At 43.0% G+C, this 14,050-nt stretch overlaps 1 protein-coding gene across 1 annotated transcript in view; it reads right to left on the minus strand.

Annotated features, from left to right (window-relative positions):
• malrd1 (MAM and LDL receptor class A domain containing 1) overlaps nt 1–14,050 on the minus strand; it is a gene marked incomplete at both ends in the record, with an annotated part of 94,619 nt that overhangs the window by 23,810 nt on the left and 56,759 nt on the right. Inside the window, 2 exons of the mRNA XM_083663351.1 lie at nt 1,432–1,612; nt 13,089–13,246. Of these exons, the coding sequence (XP_083519477.1) occupies nt 1,432–1,612; nt 13,089–13,246 (339 nt within the window). The remainder of the gene's footprint in view (nt 1–1,431; nt 1,613–13,088; nt 13,247–14,050) is intronic.

Here is a 14,050-nt window from a genome sequence, read left to right on the forward strand (position 1 = left end):
AGATTAGCAGGGTTAACACCATGGTAGATCAGCAGGGTTAAAACCATGGTAGATCAGCAGGGTTAACACCATGGTAGATCAGCAGGGTTAAAACCATGGTAGATCAGCAGGGTTAACACCATGGTAGATCAGCAGGGTTAACACCATGGTAGAATGAAAATCCATTTGAGCACGCATTCAAATATAACATTTAATGGAAGACATGTGTGTTAGCATCATCCAGTCTGTCTGCTTGTCAGTCCTTTGCCTCTGTGTCTGTTTTGATCTGCATCCCTGCATCTGTCAGTGACATAAACATCTAACTGCATCTGTCCACGAACTGTCATCTCTCAGACATCTAACTCTCTCTCTCTCTCTCTCTGTGGTCCTGACAGAATCCATTTCATACCAAAACGATCATTTGACAAGATTGTGAAGCAATTTCATAGCAAAATTACACCTTTCTATTGTGAAGATGAATTGAAGTATACTTAGATGAAACAAGGACAGAGATAGTCAGAGAGTGGTTTAATCTAACTGCCCGTGGTGATAGGGAATGCTGTTTGAGATTTTCACAGGTTTGATGCATTTTGGGATTTGGATGGGACTTGGGAAACGCTTTCTCTTTCATTGTTAATACATTTTTACTATACTTTTGGCATTTTAATCTCCCATTTACTAACACAGCATCTGTTTATGTGTTCAGTCATCTCCAAAGACAAGACTAAGGACATTCAAAACACTTTCTGGCAAAGGTTAGTTATGGTCTGCTATGAGGAGAAAAGCTGAATGAGAATGGATGAGTTCATGATGGTTTCTAGAGGGATTCATATTTTTCTCAAAGATTTTACTTTAAGTTTAATCAAACTGAAGATACTTGTATATTAAAGGGGCAATGAGTGCAATTTTTACGGCCCCATAGCACAAATCTCTGTGGGGGTTCGATCAGCACCGATGACTCAGTGATTGCTTTGCCAGGTGCTGAGGTTTCTGGCTTTCAAATCTCATTTTCCAGCCGTCTTCTCTCTGTTTTGGAACAGAAACTTCTGCTCCAGTAACATTTGAAGGCTCAACCATGAGGGTAAGTCCTAATGGCACTGCCCTTTGTCACATGTCATCCCCTCTCTCTGCCTGTCTTTCATGTCTCTCTTCACTCTAACTGTCCAATAATGACAAATCTTCTCCCCCCACCTAGTCACAATTGCTCAATGGAGGACGGTGCATTTCAGCTATAGGCAAATAAACCTCGTTCTCAAACAACAAACAAAGCAACAAAAAGGCATGGTGAGATATATATTACCTTCTTCACTTGAAGTTTCTATCGGATCTCTACTCAGATTAACTAGCTTGTGACAAGTCACAGTAGCCTACTCAAATGCCATTAGTCTATGCTGTGTGCACCGTCTAAAACGGTACAATGTGTGTTGCTAGGTTGTGCTTCTTATCACCTACTAGGGGCACAGTCTATGAACTCCAGGTCATCCAGGGCGGCCCCGCCGCTCACGTCCCTGGAGCGGATCCCCTCAAAGATCACCTCAAAGTTCCTCAGCTTCCTCAGGGGGATCTCGGCTCTGTTCCATCGGTTCCCTTGATGCCCCTTCTTGTTCCACGCTTCCCGCAAGTCGTTCTCCGTCTGGGGGGAGAACAGAGCAGAGAGATGACACAGGAGGGCGACCCTGTGGTGGCGTTTCGCATACTGCTCCGGTTACGCCCGCTACAGCTACAACGTCAACAGCAATATCATTTGAAAGTGCCTTAGTGGATTCAAAGCTGTACTAGCCCTGATTATTCTCAGAGACATAAAAGCAAAACTTTAAGTATCATTGAGCCGCATGTCAAGAGTAAAGAACATGAAGTTAGAATTAGCTGAAGTCGACTCCCCGACAGTCTTCTGCTGAGTAACAAGGAATGCCATCAATGAGGAGTCATTAAAGTCTCATTAGTAACATTGTAGTAATGACTGGCCCTGTCTTATTCGGACTGAAACAAGGCTCTTTACTCTCCCTGAGTTATGCTCATAGAGTTCTCTCATGCCACATATGGAACATATTAAGCGACAGGCCAATGTGTAGTACTGTATTTGGTAAGCCCTCGCTGTCTTTTCCCATGGTACCGGCCATGCACTGAATTATGCCTAATAAACCGTTGAAATAACGAACGGGACTGTGGTTCTGGCATGCATGTCTTACAGCCACTTGTGGATGGTTTTGATGTAATGTACAGGACTGTAAATGCGATATTTACAAATTCACATCACAGCATACTGTATTAGAGATGATTGTGTTTTGATTAAGCGACTTTGAGTATCTAGAAAAGCGCAAGTTGAATGTATTATTATTATTATTTGATTCAGGAATACATTGAAGTTGAAACTGCTCTGTATGAAGCTATCATCTGCTTTCTATCTTCTTTGTTGAATTTTCACAATAAAACACAGGAGAGAAACAGCACAAGTAGGCCCAAATTCAAGCAAGATACATTCAAATTCAGATAGAGGAGGGCACAGACACAGTCGTGCCAAAATACAGAGAAAGATAATTTAGGGGGAGGAATAGTGTGATCCTCCCACGTGCTACGTCCTGCCGGTGAAGCTCCCCGCTGTCAGGTGAAAAGAAGCGGCTTAGCAACTGCGCATGTGTCGGAGAAAGCATGGCACTAGTCTACGGCTCTTACCAGATCGGCAGAGGGTGGAGCAGTGACCGGGGCAGCAGGGGGAAAATTGAAATGGAGGGAAATCAGAAGGAAAAAAATTATAAAAAAAAATACATTTTAGCCTTAGACTTCCCTATGAATCCACCCGATTTTATAAGGAAAAACTGTGAGAGAAAACAATTATCCACACTTATGCACTATTAGTAGCAGAGTGCTGACGTTTAAAGCTAAATAAAAAGCATGATACAAAAAGCTGACGAAAAATAAGGTTGTATCACATGCTGCTGCCAAGCCACCTGACAGATCAGTGGTGAGAGGTGCTAGTCTGGATTGAGAGGCTTCTACTGTATATTGTAACTTGCAAATGACAGCCTTTTTGTGGAAACACAGACACACACACTCCGACACATGAAAGGCCTCCAAAGGCATCTGTTCTGGGTACAAAAAGGAAACCCGGTCTGAAAACACACACACACACACACACACACACACACACACACACACACACACACACACACAGCATCGCTTGAGGTGACAGCAGGGATTGTTAAAACCCACTTCAGGTTCAGCTGCCTGGTTACAGAGAGTGTTTAACAGAGGAGAATAAGGATCTAACTAAGCATCTTCCTGAAGTTCATGAGTATAATAACAGGACTTGTGTAATTTTGAAATAACACATAATGACTTCTCATCTCCTGGGCTTTTTACAGGCATGAAAATCACTGCCAGGCCAGTTCATCGCATCATTAGCTCAGTTTTACGGTCGCTCCATGATGAGAATCCATCTTTCCAAAGTGAAGCCTTCAGGTCATTGCAGCTCGACAGTCACACAGAACATACAGTTTAGGACCGTGTGACAATTCAAGACATCAAAAGCTTACTGTCACTGCAAAAAGGTTTCGCTGCAGTGAGAGAACACAGGCCTGATGTACTTAAAACTGAAGTTTTGACTACAGTGTGAGAACACAGGCCTGATGTACTTAAAACTGAAGTTTTGACTACAGTGAGAGAACACAGGCCTGATGTACTTAAAACTGAAGTTTTGACTACAGTGTGAGAACACAGGCCTGATGTACTTAAAACAGAAGGTTTGACTACAGTGAGAGAACGACGGCCTGATGTACTTAAAACTGAAGTTTTGACTACAGTGTGAGAACACAGGCCTGATGTACTTAAAACAGAAGGTTTGACTGCAGTGAGAGAACACAGGCCTGATGTACTTAAAACAGAAGGTTTGACTACAGTGAGAGAACACAGGCCTGATGTACTTAAAACAGAAGGTTTGACTACAGTGAGAGAACACAGGCCTGATGTACTTAAAACAGAAGGTTTGACTGCAGTGAGAGAACACAGGCCTGATGTACTTAAAACAGAAGGTTTGACTACAGTGAGAGAACACAGGCCTGATGTACTTAAAACAGAAGGTTTGACTACAGTGTGAGAACACAGGCCTGATGTACTTAAAACAGAAGGTTTGACTACAGTGAGAGAACGACGGCCTGATGTACTTAAAACTGAAGTTTTGACTACAGTGTGAGAACACAGGCCTGATGTACTTAAAACAGAAGGTTTGACTGCAGTGAGAGAACACAGGCCTGATGTACTTAAAACAGAAGGTTTGACTACAGTGAGAGAACACAGGCCTGATGTACTTAAAACAGAAGGTTTGACTACAGTGAGAGAACACAGGCCTGATGTACTTAAAACAGAAGGTTTGACTGCAGTGAGAGAACACAGGCCTGATGTACTTAAAACAAAAGGTTTGACTACAGTGAGAGAACACAGGCCTGATGTACTCAAAACAGAAGGTTTGACTGCAGTGAGAGAACACAGGCCTGATGTACTTAAAACAGAAGGTTTGACTACAGTGAGAGAACACAGGCCTGATGTACTTAAAACAGAAGGTTTGACTACAGTGAGAGAACACAGGCCTGATGTACTTAAAACAGAAGGTTTGACTGCAGTGAGAGAAGGCAGGCCTGATGTACTTAAAACAGAAGGTTTGACTACAGTGAGAGAACGCTGGCCTGATGTACTCAAAACAGAAGGTTTGACTGCAGTGAGAGAACACAGGCCTGATGTACTCAAAACAGAAGGTTTGACTACAGTGAGAGAACGCTGGCCTGATGTACTTAAAACAGAAGGTTTGACTACAGTGAGAGAACGCAGGCCTGATGTACTCAAAACAGAAGGTTTGACTGCAGTGAGAGAACACAGGCCTGATGTACTCAAAACAGAAGGTTTGACTACAGTGAGAGAACGCTGGCCTGATGTACTTAAAACAGAAGGTTTGACTGCAGTGAGAGAAGGCAGGCCTGATGTACTTAAAACAGAAGGTTTGACTACAGTGAGAGAACGCTGGCCTGATGTACTCAAAACAGAAGGTTTGACTGCAGTGAGAGAACACAGGCCTGATGTACTCAAAACAGAAGGTTTGACTACAGTGAGAGAACGCTGGCCTGATGTACTTAAAACAGAAGGTTTGACTACAGTGAGAGAACGCAGGCCTGATGTACTCAAAACAGAAGGTTTGACTGCAGTGAGAGAACACAGGCCTGATGTACTCAAAACAGAAGGTTTGACTACAGTGAGAGAACGCTGGCCTGATGTACTTAAAACAGAAGGTTTGGCTACAGTGAGAGAACGCAGGCCTGATGTACTTAAAACAGAAGGTTTGGCTACAGTGAGAGAACGCAGGCCTGATGTACTTAAAACAGAAGGTTTGACTACAGTGAGAGAACGCTGGCCTGATGTACTCAAAACAGAAGGTTTGACTACAGTGAGAGAACGCTGGCCTGATGTACTTAAAACAGAAGGTTTGACTACAGTGAGAGAACGCTGGCCTGATGTACTTAAAACAGAAGGTTTGACTACAGTGAGAGAACACAGGCCTGATGTACTTAAAACAGAAGGTTTGACTGCAGTGAGAGAACGCCGGCCTGATGTACTTAAAACAGAAGGTTTGACTACAGTGAGAGAACGCTGGCCTGATGTACTCAAAACAGAAGGTTTGACTACAGTGAGAGAACGCTGGCCTGATGTACTTAAAACAGAAGGTTTGACTACAGTGAGAGAACACAGGCCTGATGTACTTAAAACAGAAGGTTTGACTGCAGTGAGAGAACGCCGGCCTGATGTACTTAAAACAGAAGGTTTGACTGCAGTGAGAGAACGCTGGCCTGATGTACTCAAAACAGAAGGTTTGGCTACAGTGAGAGAACGCCGGCCTGATGTACTTAAAACAGAAGGTTTGACTGCAGTGAGAGAACGCTGGCCTGATGTACTCAAAACAGAAGGTTTGACTGCAGTGAGAGAACACAGGCCTGATGTACTCAAAACAGAGGACAAAGCAATGACAAGTTCTGCACTTTAAAGCCTATTAAATGCACCCTTGGGTGAGGCGTGCACAGGTTGTCTCCTCCGCTTGGTGCCGTGGAGCCCTGGCTTGAAATAATCTTGTTAGTGTGAGAGTGGAGCAGAGATGAATAGGCAGTGTTACAGCAGGACTTATCCAGATTTATGTCACAGATTGAGTAAAGGCTCAATCCATAAAAGCGCCGTTAGAGCGGCTGACGAGTGTATGATACAGCATAGCTCACACTCTCCATGGCTTATGATCCAGACATTTATTCAATCTCAAATCCAATTTATATTTATGGCCTTTTCATTAAATGGGACCCCCGGCAGATGTTGTGCTGTCGATTCACCTTCAATTCAGGGTGCATCCACTTTTTAGCTGCGGCCAGCATGGCCAGCAGCTCTATGATGCTCTGTTGGTCTTTTTAGCTGCGGCCAGCATGGCCAGCAGCTCTATGATGCTCTGTTGGTCTTTTTAGCAGCGGCCAGCATGGCCAGCAGCTCTATGTTGCTCTGTTGGTCTTTTTAGCTGCGGCCAGCATGGCCAGCAGCTCTATGATGCACTGTTGGTCTTTTTAGCAGCGGCCAGCATGGCCAGCAGCTCTATGTTGCTCTGTTGGTCTTTTTAGCTGCGGCCAGCATGGCCAGCAGCTCTATGATGCTCTGTTGGTCTTTTTAGCAGCGGCCAGCATGGCCAGCAGCTCTATGTTGCTCTGTTGGTCTTTTTAGCTGCGGCCAGCATGGCCAGCAGCTCTATGATGCTCTGTTGGTCTTTTTAGCTGCGGCCAGCATGGCCAGCAGCTCTATGATGCTCTGTTGGTCTTTTTAGCTGCGGCCAGCATGGCCAGCAGCTCTATGTTGCTCTGTTGGTCTTTTTAGCTGCGGCCAGCATGGCCAGCAGCTCTATGTTGCTCTGTTGGTCTTTTTAGCTGCGGCCAGCATGGCCAACAGCTCTATGATGCTCTGTTGGTCTTTTTAGCTGCGGTCAGCATGGCCAGCAGCTCTATGTTGCTCTGTTGGTCTTTTTAGCTGCGGCCAGCATGGCCAACAGCTCTATGTTGCTCTGTTGGTCTTTTTAGCTGCGGCCAGCATGGCCAGCAGCTCTATGTTGCTCTGTTGGTCTTTTTAGCTGCGGCCAGCATGGCCAACAGCTCTATGTTGCTCTGTTGGTCTTTTTAGCTGCGGCCAGCATGACTGACATTATTATCTGGTGGCAGCTATTGTGAATTCACACTTGTTTTTTTCAGGTGTTTTTCAAGTCAGGTGCTAAGTGTGACTGGCTTCTTTTTAGACAGCTGAGAAACAAATTCACTTCTCTTTTTAGAAAAGTTAAAGCTGAGTTTTATCTATATGTAACTACAGAAAACTTGAATGACCCCAGGAAATTCTGGAAGGCTGTTAAATCCTTATCTGCTTGTAATAGATCAGCTGACCTTCCTTCATCTATAGTCAGAAATGATGTGGCTGTATCTGATAAGTCTGAAATTTTAAATTGCTTTAATGAACATTTTATTTCATCTGGGTTCTTGTTTGATTCTATGACTCCTCAGGTAATGGACCCTGTGAATGTTGACAATACTGTTGTTGACCACACTTTCAGTTTTGCCCCTTTTTCTGTTGCTGAGGTTCACAAAGCTCTAAAAAATTTGAACTCTAGAAAACCGCCTGGCCCTGATCATTTAGAACCTGGTTTCTTAAAGTTAGCAGCAGACTTCATAGCAGAACCTTTAACCCATATTTTTAATTTGACCTTGGTTTCAAATATAATCCCTAAGGTCTGGAAGGCCGCCTACGTTTTACCCCTATTAAAAGGAGGGGATCCAACAGTGCTAAATAATTACAGACCAATATCTAAACTTTGTGTATTGGCCAAAGTGCTGGAATCCCTGGTTAGTGAGCAAGTGAAAGAGTATTTATACACTCACTCATTACTTTCCAAACATCAGTCAGGGTTCAGAAAAAATCATAGCACTGTTAGTGCTGCCATGAAAGTTGTGAACGACATTATCAAAGCTTTGGATAATAAGCAATACTGTGTGTCTCTTTTTATTGACATGTCCAAAGCTTTTGATACCGTGGATCATGGTATTCTGATACAACGGCTTGTAAACACTGGTTTCTCTTCTCATGCGGTAGGTTGGTTTCTCAACTATCTTACAGATAGGACTCAGGCTACACAGTTTGATGGTCTAACATCTGAAGTCCTAAATGTTTGTAAGGGGGTCCCTCAGGGTTCAGTTCTGGGCCCACTTTTATTTACGGTTTATATAAACTGCTTGGGAGAGAATGTCCAAAACTCATCTCTCCATTTTTATGCAGATGACACGGTTATTTATTGTTATGCAGCAAGCGTCAAGAAAGCTTTGGAGTATCTGCAAAATGCTTTTAATGCTGTGCAAGCTCAGCTTTTTCATTTGAAGCTGGTCTTGAATGCTGAAAAAACCAAAGTAATGGTCTTTTCTAACTCTAAGAAGATAGAGTCAAATCTGAGTATTGCTACTATTCAAGGTCAACAGATTGAGGCAGTGTCCACCTACAAATATCTAGGTTTTTTAATTGATGACCACCTTTCTTTTAAGCATCATATACAGCATATGGTGAAAAAGTTGAAATTAAAGTTAGGTTTTTATTTTAGGAACAAATCGTGTTTTTCTCTTCATGTCAGACAGAGATTGGTAGAAGCAACATTTCTGCCTGTTCTTGATTATGGTGACGTGCTGTACATGAATGCCTCAGCTCACTGTCTTCATATGTTGGATACTGTGTATCATGGTGCTTTGAGGTTCATTACAAATTGTAGAGCCCTCACTCATCACTGTACATTGTACTCAATGGTCAATTGGCCTGCTCTGTCGACTCGCCGGCTCAGTCACTGGTATGTTTTTATTTATAAGGCCATTCTCGGTAGACTTCCTGAGTATTTATCAGTCTTTCTGTCCCAAAAGCACTGTACTTATGGCTTACGGTCTCAGGACATTTTGCTCATGACTGTCCCTAAAGCTCGGACGGAGATGGGCAAAAAGGCCTTTATGTTTTCTGCACCATCCTCTTGGAATACCCTGCAGAATGGGCTTAAACTATGGGACCTAGTTACCCTTAGTGAATTTAAAGGCATTGTAAAGTCCCTGGAATTTGATTCTATTAACTGTAAATGTTTTAATTGATGATTCAAATGTATTTTTTCCTGCACCCGTACTGTATTGCACTCTCGAGCTTGTTTGTTTTCTTGTTTGTTGTCTTGTTGTAAGTTTTACTGTTTGTTGTGTCTGAAACTATGTAGCTGCAGCCATTCTTGGCCATCCCCCATCTCTTGTAAAAGAGATTTTAATCTCAATGAGACATACCTGGTTAAATAAAGGTTAAATAAATAAAAAAATAAAATAAAAAAATAATAATCTGTGCAGAGTAAAGTTATGTTGCTATACTGAGGGGATGCCTGCACATTGTTCTGTGCAGAGTAAAGTTATGTTGCTATACTGAGGGGATGCCTGCACATTGTTTTCATTATAGGCTTGCTTCATAAGTTCACTTCAAATAAAGAACACATTCACATGCAACAAAATATACCTAAAACATGGCACGCCCACTTACAATATTTTGCTGGATAGAGTGCTACAGTATTTTTTTGGCTGCCTGGCAGATACTTTGGCTTTACCACATGGAACACATTACATTCATGTCTCATATTTCATATTTATTTGATTCTACATTTCAGTAGCACTCGAGTCCAGGACTCTGACTTGAGTCCGAGTCCTGGACTCATTTTCAGAACTCATGACTGGACTTGGACTTGAGCACTGATGACTCGGACTTGAACTTGGACTTGAGCATTCATGCATTCAGACTCGGAATTTGGTGATGATGACTTGAACTCGTTAACTGATAAAGACAATTCTTTGTTTTGTTTTTGTTAGCTTGTTTTTGTAATAGGCCCTAATAATTGGGCATAAGATATTGATAGCTATATCAATACTGTGACATTATTCAGTTTTGTGCAAGGGCAGCAGGCACATGTGTTCCACCTACATGTGGATTCACACTCATGTTCAGTAACTCCGGACTCGGACTCAGGTAATGGGGACTCAACTCTGACTCTTCTTTGGTGACTCAGTCTTGGACTCGGACTCAAACAGTGAGGACTCCAGACTCCACTCGGACGTGAGATATAGCCTACTGTAGTGTACTGTAGTGAGCTGACTACAACACTGCTACATTTGTTAGTTGTTGTTATTTGTTGTCATTGCATTTGTTTTTTATTTTGTTTTGTCATTGCTGTCTCCCTGTTTTGTGTTTGACGAGCCTGACACAAGCCGAAGAAAAAATGTATGTTTGTGTTGCTCGCAATAATGCGCAGCAAAGTTATCTTGAATTTTACATGCAGTGGTTTGGAACTGAAAAAATTACTGCATCCCCATCTTCCCAGTTGACCCCTTGAACCCTATGTTCAAGTCCTTGCCTACAGAGCCCCCTGCCTGTAGCTGAGCTGGCTTCTAGTCCTTGATTACGTGAGGACTGGCATCAGTGTGATGAGTGATGACTGGCAGGAATGGTTTACAGGGCGACGGTCTACAGGACGATATAAACGCTGAGCACCTCGTGAACTTCAGAGGGAAAACACTTAGTGAGTGAAGCCAGGTAAATACAATCCCAGCTCATCGAAGTCTCTAGAGTCATTACCATCACCTTGGAAGATATATCACACTGTATTTACAGTGTTCACAGAGGCTCACTGTGTGTGTGTGTGTGTGTGTGTGTGTGTGTGTGTGTGTGTGTGTGTGTGTGTGTGTGTGTGCAGTCATTTCTACTCTGAGAGGGACTTGTTGTGAGCCATAAATGCTGTAAGTGCTGTAAATTATAGCGCCAGGCTATAATCTGAAAGTGTTAATGTCTTGGCTGTAGGCCATAGATGCATTTACCATGATTTATGCCATCGCAATCAAAATGGCTATTGTAAACATAAAGCCAAACTGAAAGTCTTGGGTTTTACAATCTTGTTCAGAAGATAATGCATGGAAAAAAAAGATGAAAAAGAAATCCTCAACCCTGTAATTGCTGTGAAAATATGATAATCATGTCTTTGATCTAAAAAGACAAACAGTGGATTACTAGGTCATGACAGCCTATAGCCTACATAAATAATGATCCTTAAAATAAAATATTAACAAAAACAAAAATAGCACTGGGAACAATTAGCAAGAGCATCTCTCTTCTCCTCTTTACTCCCTCCCCCCTCCCTCTCTCACACGCACGCACGCACGCACTTTACCCAGTGTCTTAATATCATAATTTGATGACCTCTGAACTCTTCAGTGTGTGTGTGTGTGTGCTGATTGACCTTCCTCAAAGGCCAAATTTTGCATTTTTCATCTATATGTAAGCAGGGTAATATGTAAAGAAGTCCACTGCCATACATCTTACCCTGCCACTCAGGGAGTCATATAATCAATCACATAGCCAGTGGGCTTGGCTAGAAATCTCGGCAAAATCCAGAGAGAGGCTTTATCAACTGGGAGTCAGCACGAGTCATAAGGTGCAATCAATAACATAGCAGGGTAGAGAATTTGACTCGTAATTAAATTCACACAACAGTAGGCTATCTGATTATAAACTCTATGCACAGTGCCTGGAGGATAACGCATATGAAGCATAGCAAGGATATATTGTAAATGATCGTACAGTCAGCAACCCTGCAAGGCACATTTTAGTTTGAAGTGCTGGAGGAGCTTTTATCTCCTAAGTAAGTTAGATTCTCTCTTATTCAAACTGTGAGTTCAGTTGCCGCCATGTGCTTTATGTAGCATTGGCTTGGCTGCATGAGAGAATAGTGTCATCCTTTATCAGTATAATGAGATGCTAATTTGGGCCTTGCAGGCAGGACGCCACCCCTTGCTGTTTGAAGAATAAAAGGCTGTGTTAAATTTACATGATATCTTGCTGACCTGTTTAGCAAATTGCATAAAATGGTCTCTGCTGCGCACACAAGGACACACTAACAAGCATAGACATGTTCTGCATGTGTGCATAAACCTGCACTCACCCCCCCCCACCCACCCACCCACACACACACACACACACACACACACACACACACACACACACACCTTCTGCACTTCAGCACATTGACCCTGACTCATACCTTACTAAGTTAAATGAAGTTGAGAATACACACACAGGAAAGAAGCCAGTTAAATCACAACAGACTTTCAATAGCAGAAACACTGCAAGCAGAAGTCTTAAGGCGTTTACAGACTCGTCCGTCAGAGCCTCGCCCCGCCCTCCCCGTATGACGGCGGGTGGACGCCGTCATGCGGGGAGGGGATGCCGTCGGCTGACGGGGGCTCCTCCAAAATGTAACTCAGCAGCGACGATACGTGCGTTGATGTCAGCTGCACGAGAGTTGTGATTGGCCTTTGCCGGGACACCGGGACACGGAGTCAAATTATGACGACTATAAAGAGGTTAGTAGCAAATCCGAATAATTTTCCTTTGTGTGCCAACCTCTCCCTACTGCGTCGATTCTAAATAGCTTCTGTGTGTGTCGAAGGTTTACTGCAACCAACGTGCTGACTGATGTCCTAGTAGGGCTCGCTGGCGCCGGCAGACGCAAGACGGCTCCAATTCGAGGCGGACGGACGAGTCTGTTGTGGCCTTTAATCCCTAGGATAAAGTCAACCATCTGAAAGCCTAACAAGCAAGAGACTTGGCGGGGCTGCCACTGGTGCACTATCTCAGTGTGCCCAGATGGTGGGGTGGGGCTGCACTGGGCCGAGGGGCGACCATGACCCCTCCACACCCCATAGGTTGCCCTATAGATTGAGAGCACTGGCCAAGAAACTGACAGTGGCATGGATGACTCACCTCTCCTCTTCCCAACTTACCACGACCGTGACAACTGGACAGCAGTGCTAATGTAATTACTGCCTACATTTCCATGATTTAATATAACCAGCCGTTATTTCTGACTGGGCGTAACCATGGTAACCATGGTTCATGGGAGGCAGATATCCTGGGCTGGCATCAGTTTGATCCATCATGTCCTGTCATGATTGTGCGCAAACAAAATGAACCCAAGCAAGTCCTGCAGACTAGAAGTGATTTACCTTGATCAGCAGACGGATCGTTCCTGTGGCCTTGTGGGAAATGTAGTACCAGAAGGAGAGTTTGCAGATGGCACTTGATTCTTTCCATACAGAGCTCCTGATATGAGCTTTATCGCCTTTCAGACCCACTGGTGTAGCCTCCAGATAGACAAAATGACCTTAAGAGCGAATAACGAGGGAGGAAAAAAAGAGGGAGACAGTGAAGAAGAAATGCAATAAGAGGACAAAGGCAGAAGAGGCAGAGGGAGAGAGACATTGACAAACTGTCTCTGTCCAGGCAGCTCTTGCTTCAGGTGACAAATTACAGGTCACAAAAGGTGCTGTGGGGTAGCGAGTCTCAGGGTCAGAGGGTGATCTCTGACATCTCCCAGTGCCTCACAGCATTTTGACACAGGCGCCATCAAACTTTATGAAAGTTTCTCTATCAAGGATATGACTTGGAAATGTGTCTGAAGACAAGAATTTGATCATTATATGAATGTATCATTGCTTTCTTGTCTGTACAATTAATTTTGTTTATTTTTTATGTTTGTGTTTCAAAAACTTTGTAGACGTTGGCGATATTTTTCTCTTATCTTCATCATCTTCAGTACTCAACATTAAAACCAAGCAAATTCACATTACGGTATTTAGTTACTGTATATGAATGGGTCATAATTGTAATACTATTTATTGTAATTTTCTTATATTAGTTGACAGTATCAGTTACTACTAATTAGTGACAGTATACATAATAAATATGTGTGATGGTCTGGTCTGCTACACATTGTTGGCAATTAGGCAATTTGTTCCAGGTATTTTGAGATTTTGAGTGATTTGGTTAGTTTAATCTCCGCAGTACATGGTGAATAATTATTTTCATAAAACAAAATGGAAAGTACATTTATTTATTTTTATTTAGTTTTTTGTAGAATGCCAATGTAGACTAGAACCGCGGATATATGCCTCTGCCAACAAGTGAG

The sequence above is a fragment of the Poromitra crassiceps genome (genome assembly GCF_964638095.1).
Source record: "Poromitra crassiceps genome assembly, chromosome: 2".
NCBI classification, from domain to species: Eukaryota; Metazoa; Chordata; class Actinopteri; order Beryciformes; family Melamphaidae; genus Poromitra; species Poromitra crassiceps.